The following is a 26,032-nucleotide window of genomic DNA, read 5'->3' on the forward strand; positions in this document are numbered from 1 at the left end:
ATTAAATAAATAAATACCAACCAAATCTTACTTGTGAGAATTATTGACTTCTTTGTTAATAATAATATATCAGAGTTAGAGTTATCTTATAATAAAAAGAGATTTACCCAATCACATTAATTTTGGAAATTTATAATTTTCTTTTTTTATACAATATAATATCAGGTGCCGACTTTTGTGAAGTGGGTCAGTGGGTGGGTTAAGTTCTGCCGACACTAATAGGTCCCTCATTTGGAGGGGCCAAAGCCCACAGTATTTTAGTTGGGTTTGTTCGTGCATCATAATACTCTTTTCTCCGCTTCGCCAAAATTTCAGCAACCTTAATACTCTTCTTTTTTCTTTACAAAATAGACCAAATTCATTATTTCCTCTCTTCTTCTTTTTTTAGCCTTCTTTGCGCACATACGTATATGTGTTTACATTGTTACTAGGTGGTTATGGGCACGATATAAGAATTGTCATCACAGAGAGTCTATGTACCAAGATTAATATTTTTTATGTTCTGGATACAGAAATAGTTTCATCTCATCTTATCATATTATTATAATTTTTTAAAATTTTTATATAAAATATAATAAATAATTCAACTTTTTTAAATTTTAAAATAATAATAATCTTAAAAAATAATATTTTAATAATATTTTATTTAATTTTTAATTTTAATTTAAAATCATCTCATCTCACTACCTAAACCAACCTAAATGACCTCTACAAGAATTTTACCTAATGTTGGGAATTAAAAACGACAAAGGAATTTAAGGAAAAGGTTAGTTATAAGCGAACGGGTGGACCTTTGCTCGTACATTAGTTGCCTTTAAAAACAAAAACAAAAAAGAGTAAAAACCAATTTCGACGTTAATTTTTCCTTGTCGCGTCTCACATGCCTTGTGTTTCGTGTTGATTTTGCCGAAAGATGCTAGACCGTCGAACAAGGTTTTGAGCCGCCAAAAAAAAACCCTTTTTTAAATAGAGCAATACTATTCATAAGTTTTACATTTTGTACATTTATTTAAAAATATATTATTTTATTTTTTATCTTATTTTACTTACAAATATGTTCAAAATCATTTTTATTATGTGGATAAAAAAATAAAATGACATATTTTTAAATGAGTATACAGAATATGAGACTTATATTTAAAATTTTTGTTTTAAATAAGCTACTTCTTATTCTTATTATATGACAAGGTTTAAGTTAAATTCCTTTTCTCCGAGCAATGCTAACAAATAATCGCCGAGATAGAAGGAAACGAAAAAAGGAACCAATCTCAAAGGGAGTAGAGCACATTCATGCGTTTATTAGTCACTGTTTATTCTAAAAGAGTAGATAACCCGAAACGAACTTTCAAGAAAACAAATCAGCTCTGAACACGACAATCAGAAAAGAGAATATAGACGAGAACCCGCAAAGCTACATGATATCATAAAAACCAACTAATATGGCAAAAACAATAATGGATACGGTGAAGAAAATAAACAAATATGGAACAAACAGATTAGTAAAGCGCGACTGCTGGCAAAGATCGGGCAGACCTTTTCTGCTTCATATACCACCATTCAGACTATATAACTTGGAGAGATAAGATTAGACATTTTACACTCTCCAAGTGATGTTCTTTCTCCACACAAAACTAAGTAACAACATCCCCCATAAAAAAAAAAAATTAATCTTCACAGAGAAATGGAGTAAAACATAGCGACGCTTCATATACCATAGTGCAGTGGCAAGGGAAATTGGCCTTATATTTACCATTCAACTTCACATCTGCTCTATTCCTTCTTCCTCCTCCTCCTCCTCATACTCCCCTTCCTCATCAGCAGTGGCATCCTGGTACTGCTGATACTCCGACACGAGATCATTCATATTGCTCTCAGCTTCAGTGAATTCCATTTCATCCATTCCTTCACCAGTATACCAGTGCAAGAAAGCCTTCCTCCTGAACATGGCAGTAAACTGTTCACTGACTCTCCTGAACATTTCTTGGATGGAAGTTGAATTACCAATGAAGGTGGATGCCATGGACAGTCCCCTGGGTGGAATGTCACACACGCTTGATTTCACATTGTTTGGAATCCACTCCACAAAGTAGGAAGAGTTCTTATTCTGAACATTAATCATTTGCTCATCCACTTCCTTGGTGCTCATCTTGCCCCTAAACATGGCAGAGGCGGTCAGGTAGCGCCCATGCCTTGGGTCAGCTGCGCACATCATATTCTTGGCATCCCACATTTGTTGGGTCAGTTCTGGTACAGTTAGGGCACGATACTGCTGGGACCCACGGGAGGTCAAAGGAGCAAATCCAACCATGAAAAAGTGGAGACGAGGGAAGGGAATCAGATTTACAGCAAGTTTTCGGAGGTCAGAGTTTAGTTGACCAGGGAACCTGAGGCAGCAAGTAACCCCACTCATGGTTGCAGAGATCAAGTGGTTCAGGTCACCAACTGCAACCAGGAAGTACAACGACTAAGTTATATTATTTAAAACAATAATTGACTGGATAAACATTACTTAGGATATTGATATCAAAATTAGCATTTGTCTCCAACGTGCAGATATCTTCATAATGTAACATCTAATCAACCGAAGTGATACAAAATTATCATGGTAATAGTGCATTACCTGGCTAAGGTTGGAGCATGAATTATCCACCCAGAGAAAAAAACAGTTTTGCACTTGGATTGATTAAACTACCAAAATTAAATATTGAAGTAACCATGGCAATGATCAAAGAAGAAACAGAGGGTCCCTAAAAAGCAAAAAACACTTGTGTTCAAAAAAGCAAAATATTCAACTAGTGGTGTCCCTAAAAAAACATTGGAATAACCAAAACACAAAGCAACACAACATAAATGATATAAGAACTACACATTGCTTCCAAACTCGGACGTTTCTTTCTCTACTTAATCAAGTCCAATAAGAACCTTCACAACCTAGTAAGTCAAATAATTTTCCATCTCGATAAAGCAAACCATTCACATAATACAGCATAGCAAGAGCGTTTAGCGTTTACTTACAGCTAGGAGTAGTCAATTTAAGAGTCCGGAAGCAGATATCATATAAAGCCTCATTATCCAGCACCATACATTCATCTGCATTCTCAACAAGCTGATGAACAGAAAGTGTAGCATTGTATGGCTCAACTACTGTATCTGAAACCTTTGGTGATGGGAACACAGAGAATGTAAGCATCATCCTGTCAGGGTACTCCTCCCGAACTTTTGAGATAAGCAAGGTACCCATTCCAGAACCAGTTCCTCCTCCCAAGGAATGGCACACTTGAAAACCTGCCAAAAAAATATCATCAGCAACCTAACAGAATCTACACTATCAGCAAGAATTTGGAGCTCTTAAATAATCTCTTAAGAGAGGTTATTCAAGAACACCACATTGCAGTCCATATGATCAGAACCATACATCATGTTCAGATGAGGCAATTATCTTGTGTACTACCTGAACTTCTTTTACAATTTGATCAGCTTAGCTGCTAAAATAATTCAACTTTCCATAACAAAGAAGCATAAATTAAATCCCATATTCCCTATTTTATTGCACTACTCAATTACTTATACATTGTGTAATTCCCCTTTGCAGTGCATTCTGGGCATTTTGAAGGCTTTTGCAGCAAAGGAATTAAAGCATCAATCTAAGAGCACTTGTTCAAGGAAGCCAAATTAAGAGCAAGAATAGCACAATTATTGTAGCACCAACGTACTAAATCTTGTAAAGATACATTGACACAAATCATAAGATAAGATGAAGCTGTACCTTGAAGACAGTCACAGTTCTCGGCTTCCTTTCTCACAACATCAAGAACAGCATCAATAAGCTCCGCACCCTCAGTGTAGTGCCCCTTGGCCCAATTGTTTCCAGCACCAGATTGTCCAAAAACAAAGTTATCAGGACGGAAGATCTGGCCATATGGACCAGTGCGAACACTGTCCATAGTGCCAGGCTCCAAATCCATGAGCACAGCTCGGGGAACAAATCGGCCACAAGAAGCTTCATTATAGTAGACATTGACACGCTCCAGCTGCAGATCTGAGGTCCCAACGTACCTTCCTGTTGGATCAATCCCATGCTCATCACAAACAACTTCCCAGAACTTGGAACCAATCTGGTTCCCGCACTGTCCACCCTGAACATGAAGGATCTCTCTCATTTTTCCTGAATTCAAAGGCGAAAATCAAATCCAAGGATTTACTTGACTCAACAGACAACGAAATCACAATCAGAGAAATACAGTTAATTCTATACACAAATTAAAACACCTCAAGGACCCTCAATTTTCCTGAATTCAAATGCAACATGTAATTCGTACTCATCACAACCCAACAATTTATCAACATAGTAGCCATTTATCAGTTCAGAAATCAAATCATAGAATACTATTAAATGAGACGCTAAATCCAATGATCTTTGAGTGATCTAGGCATCTAGCGATGGCATAAGTTTGAACGTGCTAAAAGATAATGATGGAACAAGATTCGCCAAAATAAAATCGAAAAATCAAGTAAAATGTAAAATACGATGAGAATTCAGCAATTTCAAAGAAATCTCTAGCAAAAAAATTAAATTGATTATCTTACAAACTGAATTAAAAAAATAAATTTAACTGAAAGTGAATAGAGTTAAGCATTATCGGCAATCAGTAGATCCGTAAAAGTTCTCCAAGTCGTAAGACAGTGTTCCTTCTAAAAATACTATACGAACAATGATCTTTTAAAAAGCAGAATAAACAAGATAAATGACAAATTTCCAACATAGATGATCAAAATCCGTGTATTTCAAGCAATCGCAGCATTAAATAAAAAAGATACAAGTAATGCAGTGAAATTTCGGAACACTTGAAGATAAAGCTTAAAAAAAAGAAGTATGGAAGATAACCGAAATAAATAGAAATAAAAAGTAAATACTGAACATTGGAGTAAAAAGCTCTAAAAATGAACTAAATTAGTTCCCAAACTTGCAACACGGAAATCTAATGCGAATCGAAAACCAGAATATCTTCAAGCAAATAAAACAGCAATCGGCACCGACAGAATAAGAAATTCGTACAGCATGCGGAGAATGAAAACAGTGCGATCGAAAAATCCAGACCTGGCAAGAGAAATTTACCTGTGGTAGACGAGAAATCTGAAATCAGGAAAATCACAGAGTGAGAAATGAAAACTGAAAACTGAAAGAAGATGGGGGAGTAAGAGATTAGAGATTTGGGAGGCAATGAGTGCTCCGGAGGTTTATATAAGCGAGAGAGAGAGGGAGAGAGAGAGAGGGGGAGAGAGAGAGAGATCCAACTGTTTGTTGTGCTTCCCTCCATTATTTGTAAGTACATTGGATCCCGTTGGATGATGGGTATGGACGGTGAGGATGAAGTTTATTTGGAGCGATTAAGCAGGGGTTGAGGTTTTTTAAAAAATTCATTACGGTTGAAACAGTAGGACAAATATGCCCTTAACTGAAATGACTGGAACGTCCTTTCGAGCTTGTCCAGCCCCACGTACATATTATAAATTTATGAGTAATACACCATATGACCTTAACTGAAATGACTGGAACGTCCTTACAAGCTTGTCCAGCCCCACGTACATATTATAAATTTTTGAGTAATACACCATATTTACATTTCAATTTTATTATACTATGGATATAAAAAAATATTATATTATATAAGTTGTGATATATTTATTATTATATCATTTAACGATAATAAATATCAAATTTTATATAATAAATTAAAATTAGATAGAATATAATATATAGAATTTTTCATATAAATCTTGACTGGTTCTGAATTAACGAGTACGAAATAATAGTATATCATCATCAACCTTCAAGTATCTAAAAAGTCTTGGCCAAAAAAAAATATATATATCTAAAAAGTCGTGTTTGCATATTGTAGCTGACCAATATGGAAATTTAAGGGTTCATTCAGGAGTGAGAAGGGTATATAGGTCAATCCAAGAAATATTAATTTCTTGGGTCCCCCATAGTTTCGGTTAAATTGGTCACTGAGAATCTGAGATGGAGGGCAAAAATGGGGTCCCTTATTTTATTGCAGGTAGTCCGAAAGACATATGTCAGCGTATTCAATTATTTTTCAATTTTCTTTTCCGGTCACTAAAGTGGACAAACAACAAATCGTACAGCGCGTGAAGGAACTGATAAGTTGATAACCCAATCGGACCTAGAATTCCTGAACGTGGCAAAGTATTACTGATCAGGGAACTACAGGAGTAATGTTGTTTTGTAAGGGCGCGTGGGGGTAGTGTTTCCGGGAGAGAGCAAAGGGACAAAACAGGTATAAGAAATATTTGCAGAAGAACACATGAGATAAGGTTCGTTGACATGTGACCTGCCACTCTGCCAGCCAATATCTAGGAAGGAAATTTTCTTTTAAAACATAAATATATATATATATATATATATATAAAATCCCTGGTTAGGATTGAACCAGAGTGAGTGGTTAATGTTGCTGATCAGATCTACCACGGGCACTTATGCTTGCTTGGCTTTGGGTCTAAGCATCTTCATTTGCTTCAACGACTCCGCTATTACAAAAGAGTAATGTTTCACAATTTCTTTAATCTCTACCCATTATATTTTTTAAAATTTTTAAATTTTTTAATATATTATTTTTAAATTTCTTTTGAATTTATTCTTTTTAAATTAAATTAATTTTTCTATTAATTATTCATATATTAAATATTTGATAAAAGAAAGAATAATAAAAATTAAAAAATATGTAATGTGTAGAGGTTGTGTGAATAGTAGAAAGTTGTATAGATTTTTTCATTATAAAATGGCAAAGTTGATGAATATGTGTTTTTTTACTGGGGAAGGTTGGAGTACGGGTGTTCGAATCCGGGCGTGTTAAATATACTTATAAAAAATTTACTTCTCTACGTGTTAGATATTAATATATTAAAAATTTTAAATTTTAAATTTTAAAAAAATAATAACAGAATAAGTCTTATAAATCAAATTATAAATAAAAATAAAAATATAAGTAGCACTACTACTCGCGTTAATAATTATAATAGTTATTTTGATATATGCATGCTCATGTTGGTTAATGAAACTCTTATAAAAAATAAAAAAAAAATGTTGGGTAATGAAATGAAACTGGGCTGATAGATTCTAAAGAAAAACATAGGCTTGTACCCAATAAATATTGTCGAATGACGTTCCTTATTTCTTAGGCCCAAGTCAAGTGGAAAGCTTCTGGGCCTTGAAATGGAGACATTGGTAAGGTAATAATTACAATAGCAAAAGGAGAGAAACACAATGTCAATTGCAGTAAAACTACAGCGTTCCGAGACTTTAGAGGCTTTCCAACCGCCCTCGGATATAGATTGGAGAAATTTGCGATCTTCTTAACCCAATCAGAAGTAATGTAATATTAATTATTATTATTATTAATAGAGATTAGCTTGAAGCCAACTTATCCAAATCATTTTAGTCAATTATATGGGCTGAATTTGTTCCTCAATCAACGGATAATTGAGTCTCGTTACTGATAAGATTTCATTGAAAACCAATTTTATGAACATTTTTTGTTTTTTTTACCTCAAGAGTCAATACCATGCATACTTGTGATACTGTTGATTTCACCATAGCAAAATCATTGTCACACCTTGCTCTTTACTCAATCCTCGGTACACAAATTAGTCCCACTTTGCTCACGGGATTGATGGATTATGAAATAACATTTGTTTGTCACAACTCTCCACTCACATTATTTAAAAAAAAATATATTTTATAATATTTATTATTATACGTCCGGGAATGAATCTTTATTTCCTTATTGATTGCGTCGTTTTTAGACATTAACAATATTTAAATGACTTTTGGTTTTATTTTTTTGTTTCAAAGTCACTAAAAGCTTAACACATAGGGTTCTCGATCGAGCATTTAATTGCTTAGCTAAAATTGCTCCACTTCAATGCCTTGTGGGTTAAGATTCGGTCACACTGTAAACGTCAAGTATTTAAATAGTCTGCAACCATATAGATACGTGAATGTGACATGACACGTTCCTTGAAAAAGGTTACAGCAGCTTTGCTCAATGAAATTGCCCCCATGAGAGAGAGATAAGAGTACAACCAGGAATTTCACTGTTTTTCAGACCGAGAGGCACCACGAGAACAAGTGGGGTCTGCGTTACAACATTACAATTTACATGCATTACGATGAGAAGGTGAGGACCTCAAACAGTGCCAGCTTTGGGGTTAGAGTCCCATGGGCCCTACCATGTGCCTCTGTTTGAACCGTACAAACATCCTAATGCCTAGCTTTATCATAAGATAGATAAAGCATTTCCCCCCGTTAAGGCAGAAAATAAATAAATAAATAAATAAAATAAAATAAAAGGATTACAGCCCAACTGACTTCTAACCCCCATCATTGCTTTTTAGGACGTTATAAAAAGGGGAAAAAAACAACAAAGAAGATTAGGACTTGCAGATTGCCGTGGACGAGCTGGCAATGGATTTTGGGTCGGTGCTCAAAGTCGATGTCCTTAATGCATTCCCCATTTGTCAAATCCATACCCATTTATAATTGTAGACCAAGAAAATGCGAACGATATGGGACCCTTTCAAGTAACGTGTTCAGCTCTATTATATATATATATATATATACCAAATCCATCCCAAGATATATAACTTGAAATTCAAAGGGTTCATCAAACAATGACATGATGTTTATTGGCAACAATTAACAAGGTGGTTGCACTGGCACACAGGTTGATTTAACGTAAGAAACCCACCCGTGCAGCTAGCGTGCCGCGAGCCGTGAGAATAAATATTGGCGGGTTTTGGCCTTAGGTGGCATCTCAATCTCATTTTCAGGCCATGGGATTCCTGGGCCAGATGTTGTAGGCGGTAGGCGTTAATTATGGTGACAAAGCACTGCTAGTGTTAAACTATCATTAGGAACAATAAGAGTCACCTAACAAATGTTCCCCCCATGCCACCACAACTACTACTTATATATATATATTTATTAAAAAATCTTAGCTCTAAAGCATCTTATAATTTCACGTTTCGCTTGTTTACTTTAATGGGAACCATCATTTCATTAAGATGCCTTATTTCCAACTCCCACGCGCTTCCTAATCTCGAGTTTATGTATTGGATATGGGTGGAATTAATAAGTTGTATCTGTATTTAAGAGTAGTAGGATCACATGTTTGGTAGAAGACTATCGTCCAAGGTTTCATATCTTGTTGGATAATCAATCAAAGCTCATATATTGAGTGGTTGTTGTTTAGCGGTTATTAGGTTACTTTTTAGTGGTTTGGCAACTACTAAATTCTAATTTTGAATCAATTCACCTTAGACTATTAATATTTACTGTTTAATAATTTATTCAGTTTCTTTAAAAAAAAAAACCCACGACATTGATAGGAGAATGAAAAATATATATTTATTTCATACAAATTTTTCGTATGAAATTAGAATAATACTTTATTATATTATATATATATATATATATATATATAATATACCCAACTATTGGGAAAAATAAAGTAAATCGTTTTAAAAATTAACCTTCCTTGTCCTCCTAGAATTGAAGGATGAATCTCACGCATGCACGAGGCATTCATGAATGTCTCATTACTGCGGTACTGTTTACTCATTCATATATATGTGAAATAACAGTTGTAGTTGTAGTTACGTAAATGATATACAATCATTTTTAAAAAAAATGAATAAATATGAAATTCACATTAAAAAAATTAAATTTTTAATTGTAAACTAACTTCATTATTTTTTAAAACGATTACACGACACTTACATACTTCATTTAATCCTTAAGTTATTGTGCTCCAATCAAATGATGATTATTATTATTATACTTACTCTGTTTATCGAAATTACTGAAACACCACTTCTGCTATCTGAATTATATATGCTTCAAAATCACGTATTTATAGATCTGGGTAAGTAGTGATCTGTTGATCTGCATGCCTGTTGAAGTCTGCAATGGATTTTAGGGGGGAAAAAAAAAAAAACCCAAAAAAAAAGAAAAAAAGAAAGGAAAATAATGGAAGAGCTAGCTGGAGTACAACTTATGAAAGGTCATTTTTTAGTCCGTGATTATGGAAGGGATCGATTTTTTTATGAGTTTTGCTACACAACCTCCACCACACTCTACACTCCATATTTTTTTAAATTTTTAATATTTTTTTTTAATTTTTTTTTGAGTTTATTCTTTTTAAATTATTTTAAATTTTTTATTCATTATTTATATAATAAATATTTAATAAAAGAAAAAAATAATAAAAATTAAAAATAATGTGAAGTGTGGAGGTTGTATGAATAGTAAGAGGTTGAGTAGATTTTTTGTTCTTTTATTGCATGCATTGATAATTATTTTCAAGCCTAATTACGATAATTTAGAAAGAAAAATAGAAAGAAAATCAACCTCCTTACGATATTTCCCACTTCTTGAATTAAAAGAGTAGATTAGTATGAAAGGAAAAACGAAAGATCGCAGAAATCTCTCTTTTTGTGTTTTTATCGTAGCCTTGTTTTATTTTTATTAGCTTTTGTATAAATCATAATCCGGATAGTACTACATGATGTTAAGCCTATCCGGAGATTGGGAAAGGCAAACAGGCCATGCTGATCAGGCAAATTCTCTTCTTTGTTCTATCACGTCGGTTGTTCTTGTCATAGAAGACAACCCGTCGGCTTATTCTTTGAATCTTTTGGTATTATTAATATGTTTTAGGTGAAGTGTTACGTTCATTAATAATTTTTTTTATAAAATTAAATATAAAAATTTTCTATATTATATTAAGACATGTTAGTTTATAACTTTTTTGCAATTAAAGCATTTATCATGTTTTATGGAAAAAATGATGATCTTTTATTAACTTTTTTTTTTTTTTTGGTGATCAATGTATTGTATTTATTTGCATATACCCTATAGCCTATGAGTTTGAAATAGTACGAAACTAGTATTTAAATGTCATATTAGTTGGGTGGCCAAACTTCGTTTCTAAAACGGTGGGCGATGAATGAATGCTGCGAAAATAATACTTCTCTAACCTTCTTAAGGAGATGTTTAGATTCATAAATGAGTTGAGATAGTTTGTAAATAGTAAAATAAAAATTAAATTATTTATTATATTTTATGTAAGAATTTGAAAAAATTATTTTGACATTTGAAAAAATTGAATTATTTATTATATTTTATGTTGAAATTTGAAAAATCTATAATGATAAGATGAAATGAGTTGAGGTAAGTTTTAAATCAAAACCTCTCCTAATTAATATATATATGTCACCCGGCTATTTATATCAACGAAAATAAACATTCATGTTTCATTACATGTACAAGGATAAAATATAGTCAAAGTACTGAAGGATAATAGTTTCCTAAATCTTATATTTTGATTTAGCATGCATGCATGATCGTCTCAAGTGAGATATAAAATATTTCATTGATAAAATAAAAAATATATATGGAAGTTTTGTTCTTGGTTAGTTTGAACTACCTTTTTTTTTCCTTTCTAGTTGAAATTAATGTAAGAAATATTCATAGATAATAAATATTAATTTTTCTTCTAAAAAGTTTAGAGTTGTTTTGGTTTGAGAAATGGTAAATTGTCATTCCCATACTTGTCAGTACTTAATTATTATAAGTCGCGAAGTATCTGGAGAGTGCACAAAAGTATTATTATTTTTTTAAATAGAATAAGTTCTATTAATTTATAACGTAATATTACAACTTTAATACGAGAGATATAGAATTCAAATCATCTATTATTTTTTAAGGCTTTTTAGATTAAGATGATATATTCTATTACTCTAATTCTCTGCCGATAAACCGTCGTTAGAGTGTACAGAAGTATTAATAATGGTAAGGGAATGATGAGTTTCAGATGTTAAAAATATAAAACTCGAGCAGGCAGCACCCTACCCGAAATATCCCCAAACCATTAACTGTTGACAATTATGTCAAATTGCCTTCATCCAAATACGCAGGGGATAAAATTCCCATGATTAGTGTCTCAACTTTTTGACAGTCAATTCTCAAGACACTCCAACAAATCGAGAAACCAGACTCCTTCTGACAGTGACGGGGACTATTCCACCCACACCCACATGCCCCAAAATTCAATCTTTTCATTGTATTTTCTAAGGGAAAAGTTTTTTTATCCACTTAGATTTGTCTACTTGGTTTGATAGCTAGTCATTTTTTAATTTTTATTATTTTTTACTTAATAATTAAAAAAATAATTTTAAATATACTGATGTATTTTTTTAAAAATAAAAATATATTAAAAAAATGTGAAAAGAAAAAAACAAAAAAAAAAAAAGACTGGGCGACATGCCCAGCGGTAAATACTGGGCGACAGAGTAGCCTTGCCCATTTTTCAATTCCCGTCTCTCTGTACGGTATATGTTCAATAAAAAAATAAATATAGATAGAAATCATTATTGAAAGCATTCATTTTACACATATAATATAACATTATCTAGACTACACATCTCTTTAAGTGAGTGTTAGTTAAAAAAAAAAAAAAAAATTATTTTCATTAGTTATATTAGTACCTTTTTATATGTATTTTTTTAATATTTTTAAAAAAAAATCATAATATTATTAAAAAATAAGTAATAAGAATAAAAAATTATAGCGAAAGCGACAAGCGGTAGCCAGCGGAAAGAGTAGCTTTCTCCTTGGTGTGCTCCGAAAATATTATTTATGATAACGTAATGGTCCAGTACAGTACAGAACAGACATTTTCACAGGAATCGTTCATAGGATACCGCTTCCATGCAGTCCCCATTTTCGTAAATACGCGTATTCCTAAGGTTTGTGATATACGGAATCGCTTTTAACCTGTAATGAAATGGCTAGGCCCACGCGCATCTCTCCACGCTCCACTCATGGAACGAAAAAGTGTTCATTCCGCGAAACCATGAGGTGGGACCGGCTTCAGGGGTGGGGCCAGCGCGTGGGAACGGCAGGCTTTTTCTTTTTACTGTTTCGTCAGATACTTTTTTTTAAATGTTTTTTTTTTTTTTTTTTTCACAGAGGGAGGAAGATATAGAGCTGTTCGATGAGGTTGAAGGTTAAATTAAAAGGAGGAAAGAGGAGGAGGAGGAGGAACATTTCATTCGAGTTGTTGGGAGAGGAGACAGAGAGGTCAGAGCGACAAGCGAAGAAGGCCTTCGTTTGCTTTTCTTTTTCTTTTTTATCTTTTCATAAAGCAAAGCATAAAACCAGTCCCCCCCCTAGATTCTTCTTCTTATTCGTCTCCTTGTCCATTCTTCCTTATTCTCTCATACACACACTCGCCGGCGACTCCTTGAAGCTGTTTCCAATGGACCAGCATTAGCTTGTTTATCTGTTCCGGTGACGCATTGTTTCTTGGATCTTGTAAGTGTTTTTACGTTTTCTCTAGCCGCATTATTTTTATTTATTTTTTATTCTTGTTCATACGGGTTTTCTGAATTTGTTTAGTACAGGAAAGCTTGAACCTTTTGGGGTCAGTTTGTGATTTTTCATGTACTTTGGCTGTTTTAATTTCTGGGTCGTTGTAAATACATGTAGAAATGCCTTGTCAGTGATTCCTGACTGCATTTTTGTTTTGTTTCGTTGGATTTTCTTTTTATAGATGGTTTAATAATTTTGCGTGGAGAAATTTTTAGTTCGGGTTGTTTCCTTGAAATGTAGTTGGAAAGTTGGAGTTTGATTTCTTCATTTATAAATAGGGTCTTTTTCATTTCTTTTTGGAATTTCATCATGAAAACTCTACTGCTTCGTTTGTACTTTTAACCTTGGTTTGTTGTTTATTTGTTGGGTCTACAAGTAAATGGATTCTGATAAATAGTTTAATTGGGGAGTCGTTGGAATTTTTGTCTATTGTCAATCTCTAAGGTCAGAGTTTTTTTTTTTCTGTATTTTGTTTCCTTATCAAAATGCGTGATTTTTATAATTGGAATTTTTATCTATTGCCAATCTCAAATGTCAGTTTTTTTTTCCCTCGTTTTTTGTATTTTTTTCCTATCAAAATGCGTGATTTTTATATGAATGCGTTAGACTGATGCCTGATGAACATTCTTGTTTTAGAATCGGTTAATATTGTTGTTTGAAATTATGGAATTTAGTTGGCCATATTGCAGACAACATTTTAATGGAATTCCTCTTTTTTTGGGGGGTAACCGCACTATTGAATACCAATCAGTTCACTGCTTCACGATGTTCCTTTTTTTTCTTCAACCATGCATCGCCAGATTGAGTGATGTCTCTCGTTCAGTGAGATATGCGGTCTTCTTCTCTGGTTGAATTTCTATTATCATAGGATAATAGAATTGCTACTTATCTATAGATCATGGGATTGAGAGCAATTCCAGGTTAAATCTCTATGAGATGGAAAGGCAACTATACCTTTTAACGGTATGAAAGCCTTGGTCACTCAAAATCAACCTACCATGGATGGTGGGATTTTGTTTGCCCCTATGCCTCTGTGCTATGCCTGAAAAAATAAAATCGAAATGCAATTTGCACAAATTTTCAGGTTAAATTTGGGTGCAGAATGCAACGGTGTCATTGAAAGTTTTACATGTGTGTGTATTGCTACTTCAGATCGTGGATTTGTGTCCTGACAGGAGGAAGATTTGATGCCTTGTTATCTAATTAAAGGCCATATTTGAGCATGTTATATTTGCTCCTGGTGAACAGATATTCTGATCTGAAGCAATGACGAAGATAAGCCCTGAATTTGAAGTGAAGATGGAGGAAGAAGACATTCTTGAGGTTTCAGCTGATGTGAGCTTTTCTTCTAATCGGTTTCCAAAGTATAAGTTAGGAGCTGACAATCAAATTTTGGAAGAGCCAAAGGAGGACAACCAGGGCCCATCCTTGAAGGAGGTTGTTGAACAGGAATCTGCCAATCTTTCAGAGCAGCACAAGCGTCTCTCAGTTCGAGATCTTGCTAGTAAATTTGACAAGAACTTGACTGCTGCTGCTAAGTTGTCTGATGAGGTTCACATAATTTTCCACTTCTCATTTTATTTTATTTTTAATTTATTCCTCACAGGTGTGGCCATATAAGTAATTTCAGTCTGAGACTGTGAATTTGCTCATCTGAGCTATATGTTGGGCCTTACCTTAGTTGAAACAAAGCGCCTCTTTTTTTCTTAAGTTGCAAAGTCGACTCTAGATTATGTCTTTGTCCATTTGGCTTTCTTTCCCCCTTGTGTGCAGTATGGTTTCTGATAATGCTGGATGAGTAATTAATATGAATTATTTTCTTGAACTGTTTTCTGTTTTGTTTTATTTTTCTTTCCTTTCTAACTCTCCCAACTCAAGCCAGTTCTTTTCTTTATTCCATTTGGCTCTCCTTTCCCTTGATGTGGGAAGGGTATGAAGTTCTGACATCACTGAATGAATTGCTCTGATTTTTCTTGATTCAGGCAAAGCTTAGAGAAGTGGCTTCTTTGGAGGGACATGTTCTTTTGAAGAAACTTAGAGATGCATTGGAATTTCTGAAAGGCCGTTTGGCAGGAAGAAACAAGGAGGATGTGGAGAAAGCTATCTCTATGGTTAGTTTTGCATACTTTTTCTTTATTTAGTTTTAGTTGAGTTTGTTTTATGGATTTTGTTGATAGATTTTTAACTTATAGCTTCTGTCTTGACTATCATTATTTTTTACTCCTTTTTCTTTGAAATCCTGAAGTGGTTAGCTCAGTGTCTCTTTGACATGGGGTCGTTGCACTTTAGGAAGCATCACCTAAATTTAAATTCACCTGTTAATCACTTTCCCTAGCGATTATTTTTTTTACAAGTAAAGAATTTCAATAAAAGGCACAAAAGGCGAAACCCAAGTACACAAAAAGAAACACATGTATCTGGAAAGAGAAACAAAATATGAGAAAATCATGTAAATCCTGCCCATTTTTTTATCTGTAAAAATCCAGCCCATTAAAGGTAATAGAAGCTGTTCAATTTTTTATTTCTCTTTCTCTCCAATCCACTAAATGAGACAAATTGGAATCATTTTACACACTTCTGTAATTTGTGGTCTGCCACCTATCATTTTTACTCCTTGGGTGCAAATAATTTATGGGGGTCACGTCCCACTGGTGAAAAAGCTGATGATTTACCCGATCCATGTGATTGGGACGTGTTACACGGGTCTGGTGTTTAACTGGGTAAAATACATGTTACGTTTGCACGGTCTTTGAGATTCCTTGACATTAGAAAAAGGTCTACTATCTTCTAGCCACAGTCCAAGCCAAACCAGCCCAACTGAAAAGAAAATACTCCACAAAAAAGTTGCCATCTTTAAAAAATATCTACTATGGACTATTGTAATTGTCTAATTGTTGTGGAATGAGGGCACTGCATGTGTTTGGGGATTAGTTGAGTTCTCAAATAGCCAGATACCTCATTAGCAGAAAAAAAGACATGTTTGGGAAGTGAGATGAGTTAAGAACATCTCATCTCATCTCAAAACTTCTCATAATTTCCTTCCCAAACATCACTCAAACACAAAATACTTTTAAATTTCAAATCTTCAATTTTTTCATCTAATTATTACAACTTTCACAAACTTCTAAACAAAACACAAAAAACAATACAACTTTTTCAAATTTTGAAACAAAAATAATATTAAAAAATAACTTTCAAACATTTTTTTAACTTTATAATATTTGTATTCAACATTTTCTCTATTTTTCCAAAACCCAATAAAACATCTTAATTCAAACCATTTCAGTACTATTAACAAACAATTTCATTACTATTCACAAAATTATCATCTCATCTCATTATCCAAACATGCACTTACGTTTTCCTTTCCTTTCCTTTCCCTTTTCCTTCCATTTTTCTAGGAACATACTCCTGAGTGCATTTGGAACGCAAAGACATGATTCCTTTATTATTGTCTATGCCATAGTTGAAATATAATAATTCTTCGACCGCGATCTCATCTTGCAGGTGGAAGCTTTAGCTGTTAAGTTGACTCAGAAAGAAGGAGAATTGATTCAAGAGAAGTTTGAAGTGAAAAAGCTAGCGAACTTCCTCAAGCAGGTCATTTAGTGGCATTCTAAATTTGCATATACAATCATACATCTTTTAGCCCCTTGTTTTTCATATGCTCTATCTCTCATGATTCTACTCATTAGTTTTAACGTGTCTATCGATAACATTTGACTCCCTGGCTTGTGTTTTATTATTTATGCATACACTCAGACATGCTGGTTTGTTGAATTTGGACAATAGGTCCTACTTGAGTGCTTTGGGTCGATTGTCAATCCATGGCCCAATGGTCCAAGCAAACCAAGTTTGCTCTTGGTCCAAACTAGACCTTGATACTATACAATGTTTTCAACTTAGCTCATTGGCTACTTATCTTACTTATGATGACTAAGGGGATGTTTGGGAAATGAGATGGGATGAGAATTTTGTGAATAGTCATAAGATAGTTTGTGAATAATAGTGAGATAATTTTATTTTTTATTTTTTATGTCGAGGAACCTCTCAAAGGCAAGGCCATTCGAACCCAATAGTGAGATAGTTTGAATTAAGTATTTATTGGGTTTTGGGAAAGGAGAGAGAAAAAGTTGAATAAAAAATATTATAAAGTTAAAATATTGTTAAAATATAATTTTTGTTTTTGAATTTGAAAAAGTTGATTTTTTTGTTTTTGTTTTTTGTTTGAAATTTTGTAAAAGTTGTAATGATAAGTTTGAAAAAGTTGTAATGATTAGTTTAAAAGTGTTTATGTTTGAATGATGTTTGAGAATGAGATGAGATGAGATGAAAATTGTTTCCAAACATCCTCAAAGTATTCTTCTTTGAAGTTGAAATTGATCATATATCTAATTGGCTCAATTAACTATACTTCTTTGTTATATGTGAAATTTGTGCCAATTTGTTCTTCTGGGGTCATGTTCTCCATTGAGAGGAATAATATCTCGGCATCATTGTCATGAAGGCTAAGATTGATTAAATCTTCAATAGGGATACAAATTGACAAATGGGTAAAAGTAATTGCCTATAAAAGAAATGAGCATGGAAGTTTCAAATTTCTTCATTCAAAGTGACTGAACTACGAATGGATTCTTTTGCTTAAACGAGAAATAGCTAGTGATGAAGAGTTCAGATGCTATATGTTACTGGTTGAAAGGATGAGCTTAGATGCAAGTAATAGACATTTTTTTTTATAAGTAAAAATATTATATATATCACTAGGAGTAACCAAGTGCACTGGACGTATACAAGAAAACACCTAACCCATACTAGAGAGCTCCTAATGACCCAAAAAATCCATGAAAATTAGAAATTTATCCAAAATACACTAAGCCAGAATTGGAATAGAACATACCTCCCCAACCCCTTATTTCCCGTAAGACTAATACTCCACCCGAAACTCCCTCTACGAGGACGTCTTCAAAATGCCCTTCCTTTTGTCTTCTCTCGACTTGAGCTACCTCCCTTAATGTCGTAGTTGATTGCCGAAGAAAGACGCTTTAACTCCCTGCTTTTCTTAAAACTTGATTTGGTTTCAAGCGAGTGGCCTCGCCTCAATTGTAGTGAGTAGTGCTTTAAATTGGTCTTCACATCTTCCATATGATGGTGAACTCGCTCTATTGTTTATCGGAGGAAGAGAAACCAGGGGAACAATATTATCCCCATACACAATTCCCAACTATACTCCCGACCCTAGACATTCCTCCTGACAAGGCACCAAGGACAAACCCATAATTTCCTCCCCGCCATATCTTACATTCATATCCCGAACCTCTTCAACAAACATATTTTATAATCGCAATGTTAGTTTTATTTGATTTTAATACCTATATTTATCATGAAAGTATATCTTACACTATTACACCTATTTCGTGGTTATAAAGAGGATGCTAAAAAATAGCTGATAAAAATGTAGGATGTTCAGTTGACTATGTCTTCTGTCTAATACTTGGCTTGCATGCCCAATAGATTTTCATGTTAATCCTCTAATTCTATTATGAGTATACAAAAGTTTATTGACGATTTGATTCCATATTTAAGATAAAATGGTATCATGTTTTTGCTGCTTATGGATGATTTAGAAGACATGTTTCTATTGAAAAGTCTTGAATTATTGGGAAGGATATGTCAATTTATTTGTTGGTTTGTATTCTTATGGGTGATGATGGTGCTTTAGTGATGGTAATTTGATTTGTGCGATGGAATATATTGCCTTGCCCCCTTTTCTGATTTCAAGGGGACATATATTGCCATGTGAATGGCTGACATACAGTTTATCTTCCATATGTTGGGGGTTTTTTTTTTTTTTGTGTAGGTGCAAAATGTTATTTTGTATTTGTTTTTCAGTTGAGTGCATTATTTTATGTACAGGCTTCTGAAGATGCTAAAAAGTTGGTTAGCCAAGAGAAGTCTTTTGCTTGTGCTGAAATTGAGAGCGCAAGGGCTGTAGTGTTGAGAATTGGACAGGCGCTTGAAGAACAAGAAAACGATTCCCAAGCTTCAAAAAAGCAGGTTTAAATCGGTTGTTTTAATGTTTTATATACATTTACCTTACGTTTTAGGAATCTAAATATTAATGGAACATGAGAAACAAAAAAAAAAAAAAAATTGTTGTTCAGATTTCATGAGGCTAGTTTTTGTTTTTGTTTCTTTAATGTTCCACACCATCAGGATGTGGAGGAGCTGGTAGAGGAGGTTCAGGAGGCTAGAAGAATCAAATTGTTGCATCAGCCAAGCAAGGTACAATATTATTTTCTCCTTAGCTTTGCTTTTTCCAGTAGGTTTTCTCAGATTTCAGTATAAACCATGATCAAGATACTTGTGAGTTGCCCTATCCCTGACACATACTCTAGTATTTTACTGAGGCTAGCCGTTGGTTTCATAACAAACGTGTATTACAAAACTTTGTTAGTTTTTTTTTTTGCTAATTCCTAGTTTTCCCAGTAAAAAATTATTGGCTCAACATTTTATTTAAATACTTAGTTTTATAACTAGTCTAATAAATACTCACATATAAAAAAAAAAAACTAGTCTAATAAATAGTTGAAACGATTACATCTTCAAGAGTATGTGCCATATTCTTCAACAATATATGGTGCTAGAGGGTAGATTGGTGCTGTTTAAAAGGCTCTTCACTGTCATATTTTATTATTATTCACATATTAAGGCATGATTTGCTCTCCATAATCGCCAGCTTTTTTAGTATACACTGGGAGTTCAAATATGTAGCTTGAAGTTCAATTATTTTTAATGGCTTTTGCTTTGTATAGAGTTTTGGCTTTCCTTTTTTGTTGGTTTTCGATCTGTCTGGGATGTTTGTACATTCAATCAAGCTTATGGATTTGTCGCCATGGTATTCCTCTGATATAAGTGAAGGCTATCAATAAATTATGGGGATCAGTCCAAAAAACTAATAATTTCTTTTGATAAGTAAAAGCAAAGTAAAAGGCATAGCCCTAGTAAAAAACAAATAAATTCAAGTAGGTAGTTGATCTAAAATTCCCTTTTCAAACTATGAAGATATATGCATTGTCTTTGCAGGTGATGGATATGGAGCATGAGCTTCGTGCGCTAAGGAATCAAATTCGGGAAAAATCTATGTTTTCGATTAAGCTTCAGAAAGAGGTTTGTTTAATATCTTGTTTTGCATTATAAAAGTTATGTAATAAGTTTTGCCGACCTTAGCTGAACGGTTGATATTTGGTTTTGTCATTGGCTTGGTCAGTGAGGTCTTACCTTAATTTAAATACCTTTTCTCTTCTTAAGCCAAAACGAGGGGGATAGCATCAGTTCATTTCATATCATATAACATGTATATTCCCAAACACCTGTTTCATGACATGTTTCTTTAGTGCTCTTTTAACATTTTGTCACTATTTTTTTTATCAACTTATGGTTGACAGACCCAATTTCAGTGGCTACCTCTGAAGTCTGAACTTGGTTCAATAATGACTAGAATTAGCTCTCGGCAACGGTGCTCATATTCAACACGAAAAGGAGGGTGATAATATGACATAGAAAATGAAACGAAATAGTAGTACCTAAGCTTAGTGCTAATGTCAAGTACGTCACTGATATATAACATATAGGCTCAGTTCCTGCCTTCTAGCTTTTATCTTGGAATTAATCACATATAGGTTCATATTTCTTGGGCATTGTTAAGTAGTAATATATGAGAGACTCCTATGTCCTAAAGTTTATAAAGCCTGTTTTTCCCCCTTGATTATGGATAAATAATTTTTCCTAGCTATGCATGTTTCTATGAGTATGGTTTCAGACTATGTTTTGACATCTCAATTCTTCTTGCTATCTTAATGTGATTATGACTATGGTTTGACATCTGATATCTTTCTTCAGTTTTGTTAATTGTTACATATTTACTAGCAATGCAAGAATGCTTGTTCTTGATAGTTTTATTGGAATATCTAATGTCCTTATCCTTTTCCAGCTTGCAATGAGCAAGAGAGACGAGGAGAACAAATACCGTATATATGCCTTGGAAGGTTCTGAAAATCTAGGTTCCTATCTACGAATCCAGCCTTGCTCAGACAAGGCTCCACTGCTTTCAAAAAGCTTGATCCAGTGGTACCGCTTGTCATCTGAAGGCAGCTGGAAGGAAGTTATTTCAGGTAATTCGTTCAAGAAGTTTTCTGTTACTTGTAATTGACATCCTGTGCTCCAATGTCAATTGGTCTCAGTAGAATCAGTTCATATGATTAAAACTGTAACACCTTGAACATATTGTTATTTTCTACCTTGTTTGTCTGTTCATTGTTCCTGCTTCAGTCCTCTATGCTTTAGTATAATCACCCACAAAAAAATTGTATGCGATTTCTTCTGTGATTCATTTATGTTGACTTGTTTAAGGTTTACGAATAATCGGGTTGTCTATAATTGTGCATTTGGAAAAGGAAAAAAAAGGAATATGCTCCTACTTCATTTGAAGTTTTGAGAAATACTTCAAGTGTTAAACAGATCTAGGATTTCCTTGTACCTTCAAACAGTTAAAACTCACCAATGTTTCATGCTGTTACTAACTTCACGAGTTATTATTATGCAACTGCATCTTTCTTAATACTAGTTCCACTTCAACAGGGGCCAACAAATCAATTTATGCTCCAGAGCCCTTTGATGTTGGGCGAACCTTACAAGCTGAAATTGTTTCAAACGGCCAAAAACTCACAGTCACAACTACTGGTCCCATTGATCCAGGTTAAGACTGTTATAGCTTTTAGCTTCATGCATCGTATTGATGCTTAGAGATGTGGGGAAAAAAAGAGACTGACTAAATTGCTTCTGACAGCTGCAGGGCTTGGAAGCTATGTAGAGACGCTTTTAAGAAAGTCTAACACCGAATTCAATGTATGTTATTGTATTTTCTTCATTTACTTCCCAATTTTTTTTTTAATTCTTATTAAGCTGTAATAGTGAGAATTATTCTTAACTACCAAAAACTAATATGATAAAAAGCGGAATAACGATATCTTATTCCATTATTTTCTTAGTTGCTAAAAACTAAGACACAAGAAGAGGATGAGTAGATGAGAGACAAATTTTGTTTTGTTGTCAAATTTGGCAAATTTCTTGGCTGATCCTTCAGGCTGGGTTGTCCCCATTTACTATGGATGTGTAGTTGCCTCGTGGCGTGATCCTCAAATAATAGTTATAAACACATGAAAAAACTAATGGCTGGCATTTTTGTTTTAATAGTGGTCTTACGAGAAAAAAAGATATCTTCATTGCAACCTACACAACAAAATTCTATAAATGTCAGATTTAGCAACAAGTATCAGTAGCATGTAAAGTCATTTAGGATACTGAGTTCTGCTTCAGGTCCAAACGGATTTTATGTAGATCTTGTCTTAAACCAGCATCTAACAATATAACTACCATATCATTCTTATCAGGAAACCAAGTGGTTCTATTACAACCTGTGGATATAGGAACTTTAACATAATATTATAAATTCTGCGCATATATCTGGAACTGTGTGCTTTGGAATTCATTATTTGTGCTGGTTCTAATTAATTCCAAGTGTTGACAAAAATAAACTGGGGTATTATGGGCTAGGACACTAGTCTGCACATCTAATTCTTATCAAGTTGACATTTGTCTCTTTTAGGTAGTTATTTCCCAGATGAATGGACAAGATCATGCGTCACACTCAGTTCATGTATTTCATGTGGGAAAGATGAGGATAAAGCTCTGTAGAGGATGGATCACAAAGGCTAGAGAAAATTATTCATCGTCAATGCAGGTCTCCTTTCACTATTCTTAGCATTTATAGTGACTATCTCCGTAATGGGAAGAAGGCTCATTTTTGCATGTTGAGATTCACAAGACCCCATCATTTTACCTGTTAACTGTAGTTTGTCATTGAAGCTCCATATTTTCCATGGCTCATTTGCTGATACAGATTTAGTTGCCTTCAAGAGCTGTGAACTGCATGATCCATGTTCTGATCTTTCCATTTCTTTTTAGCCTCTTTGTGGGGAAAGTCTTCCAACTGTGCGATCATTCTCTTTGTGAAATTTTTTATTGCATGTCATACTGTTAATTTGAATTTGAATTAATCTTTGGCACAGATTTCTGGCAGATAAAAGTTTCCTATTATTCTTTGCCTCAAAGATTTGAACCAATGTTTAAAGTGAAAAAACTTGCACTTTCGGCACAAATATATGTACTTCCCTCTGTCAATGTATCAGTCATGTTATGCAGAAACTGGAGTCTTATTTTTGTCATGGCCTCTGATCATTGATATCTCCCATATTCTTTCTGTACTTGAATTATCTTTCCTTGAGACTTAAAGCCTTCACATTAAAAGTTGGTACCGTTGGTTGAAGAACTTTCACCGACCAAATTTTCTTAAACTAACTTTTTCTCTACCTCTAGCTTTGTGGAGTTAGAGGCGATGGTAATAATGCAGCCAAGGCATTGTTTTGGCAAGCAAGGAAGGGCCTTTCGTTTGTTTTAACATTTGAATCGGAGCGAGACAGGAATGCAGCAATTATGCTTGCCAGGAAATATGCTCTTGATTGCAATGTAAGTACCCTTTCCTCTATTCCAGACATTTGGTAGGACATATGAAAGTTTAATCCCAGGAGTCCACTCCCTCCCCCTTCTACCCCAAAAGTTCTACGCAATTGTTGCCGCATCTAGCTTATGTTATCATTTATTTTGAATATTAGGAGATCTTATTCATAAAAAAAGAAAAGAAAATAAAAAGAAAGAATATTTGAAGATCTTAATCACCATGATTAAGTGCTTACTGTAATTTTCCATTTTCTGGGCTCTGATTACGGGCTTCTGTTTCTTCTGTATCTTGAATACTAGTTGAAGCCACTGGTATAGCTTTGAAAAACATTTTCTTTATGCTCAGCGCTTATTTTCGGGCATACACCAATCGATTTATAAAGGCTACATGGGTTGTTTGATGGAAATTAGTTTTGCCAGCATCCTACCATTTTTGCTTTGGTTTTCAATTTACATAGTTTTGAAATTGGAAACCTTTAATAACAGGTTATGCTTGCTGGACCAGATGATCAAGTATAGAAGTTAACCTACTGACTGAATCTTCACAAAATGTAAGTAAAACCAGGTTTTCATAGTGTGAGTAATGTGTGTGCGTTTGTGTTGTTCAAAAAAGATTGGTGCTTGTTATAGTAATCGGGGTTCCACTAATAGGGTTGAATCATTTTAGGCATGGTTTTTGTTTGCCTAATCATTTGTTGTAACAAAGTTACCACTTCTATATTAATGGGTTCATTTGTGCTGTTTGGCTGATTTGCAAATATTTACTCTACTTTATATGTTGCTACATTTGCAACAAGGGATGGCAGTTTATGACATAATCATTTGACACAAGGGTAGAGTTGGGTTTGGCTTTATTTATGTTGAAATCTTGCTAAGCAGGAAGAATAAAAAAGAAAAAAGAAAAAAGAAAAAATTCCAAGTGTGCAGATGGCTCGATTAATTTGTCACCAAATGCATTCTACTCAAGTGCCTGTAAAAGAAGAGGGTTTTGCAGCAGAAGCCTGTAAAAGAAGAGCACATACCCTTGTGTCACTGCTCGCTCGTCTGCCCAGTAATAGGCTTGAAAGCCATCTCATAGACATAAAATTACCAAAGATTTCATCTCTGCATGCTTGAGGTCATTCTCCAGTACGGTATCAGTTTGGAGACGTACTATATATATATGATGAGAAAAATCGTTTTGAGAAGTGCTTTAACACACAAAGAAAATACCTTCGGAGAGTCTTGCCCATTTTCCATGGCATCCTACATGCTTTCGAATCGAATTTCTCTTCAATTCTTTGCCTAAAATGGATGTTCTAATTAAATAAAAAAAAAAAAGGCACACTGAGATTTTCAAACGGTGAGTGAGATCCTCATGGACAGCTATAACTATTGAGTCTACTCTCTGTCTTGCTCCCCCTATATGGGACCCAAATTCAATAAGCACTCTTATTGACTGTAATACCAATTGATATATTTGAACAAATTTAGCAAATTTACACAAAGTAATTTCGTACAGAATTTTCTATTTATCAAGATTCGGTATATAAAGTATATCATCTATATTACTTAAATGATAAGATTTGATTTGTAAGATTTAGATTTTAAAATTTATTTCTCATGTCAAATACGATATATAAATATTTGATTAGGTGTGGTATCCGTATCAGCTAATGAATAAAAACTTTCTATTTTTTTGAACTCGAATTAAATATAACCTGATTTGTTTCAATCCGGCAACAAAAATGTGAGCGATGAAAAAAGTAATCATAAATGAATTAGTGAGAACAAACTCACATTTTATTGTAAGGTGTCATGTTATTAAAAATGATATTTATATAAAAAAACTTATATAACATTATATTTTATGATAAAACGAGTGCAACATTTTCTATTATAATAAATCTTCTTATCAGTTATTATTTAATATCCCACATCTTATATTGCAAACCGGGTTCACTAACATGCAAACCAGTTTTGTCCCAACTCATCCATCTCGGTCCTGCTCAAAGAAGCACGATG

At 33.8% G+C, this 26,032-nt stretch overlaps 2 protein-coding genes across 3 annotated transcripts; one reads left to right on the forward strand and one right to left on the reverse strand.

The window, feature by feature from the left end:
- Positions 1-1,392: 1,392 nt before the first annotated feature.
- On the reverse strand, positions 1,393-5,296 carry LOC108983411 (tubulin beta-5 chain). The gene is made up of 4 exons (XM_018955025.2): positions 5,117-5,296; positions 3,767-4,165; positions 3,016-3,285; positions 1,393-2,442 (listed from the first exon to the last, which is right to left on the reverse strand). Exons 2-4 carry the CDS (start codon positions 4,158-4,160, stop codon positions 1,760-1,762), a joined length of 1,347 nt encoding a protein of 448 aa, XP_018810570.1. The 5' UTR covers positions 4,161-4,165; positions 5,117-5,296; the 3' UTR covers positions 1,393-1,759.
- Positions 5,297-13,096: 7,800 nt separating this feature from the next.
- On the forward strand, positions 13,097-24,786 carry LOC108983413 (stomatal closure-related actin-binding protein 3-like). 2 transcript variants are annotated; one of them, XM_035688806.1, is made up of 13 exons: positions 13,097-13,396; positions 14,538-15,004; positions 15,436-15,564; positions 16,961-17,053; positions 19,367-19,507; positions 19,667-19,735; positions 20,537-20,620; positions 21,444-21,624; positions 22,091-22,207; positions 22,299-22,357; positions 23,118-23,252; positions 23,888-24,037; positions 24,515-24,786. In XM_035688806.1, exons 2-13 carry the CDS (start codon positions 14,720-14,722, stop codon positions 24,545-24,547), a joined length of 1,476 nt encoding a protein of 491 aa, XP_035544699.1. In that variant the 5' UTR covers positions 13,097-13,396; positions 14,538-14,719; the 3' UTR covers positions 24,548-24,786. The 2 variants fall into 2 exon arrangements, with proteins under 2 accessions (XP_035544699.1, XP_018810575.1); XM_018955030.2 differs by having other exon boundaries at positions 14,702-15,004.
- The last annotated feature ends 1,246 nt before the right edge of the window (positions 24,787-26,032 follow it).

The sequence above is a fragment of the Juglans regia genome, chromosome 3 (assembly GCF_001411555.2).
Source record: "Juglans regia cultivar Chandler chromosome 3, Walnut 2.0, whole genome shotgun sequence".
Classification (NCBI taxonomy): Eukaryota; Viridiplantae; Streptophyta; class Magnoliopsida; order Fagales; family Juglandaceae; genus Juglans; species Juglans regia.

Coding starts and splice junctions, on each gene's coding strand:
- LOC108983413 (XM_035688806.1), top strand. CDS start 14,720: ATGACGAAGATAAGCCCTGAATTTGAAGTGAAGATGGAGGAAGAAGAC. Junction 15,005..15,435: donor CTGCTAAGTTGTCTGATGAG/GTTCACATAATT, acceptor TTCTTGATTCAG/GCAAAGCTTAGAGAAGTGGC. Junction 23,253..23,887: donor ATTATTCATCGTCAATGCAG/GTCTCCTTTCAC, acceptor CTCTACCTCTAG/CTTTGTGGAGTTAGAGGCGA.
- LOC108983411 (XM_018955025.2), bottom strand. CDS start 4,160: ATGAGAGAGATCCTTCATGTTCAGGGTGGACAGTGCGGGAACCAGATT. Junction 3,286..3,766: donor GAACTGTGACTGTCTTCAAG/GTACAGCTTCAT, acceptor TTTTTTTGGCAG/GTTTTCAAGTGTGCCATTCC. Junction 2,443..3,015: donor TAAATTGACTACTCCTAGCT/GTAAGTAAACGC, acceptor TCCTGGTTGCAG/TTGGTGACCTGAACCACTTG.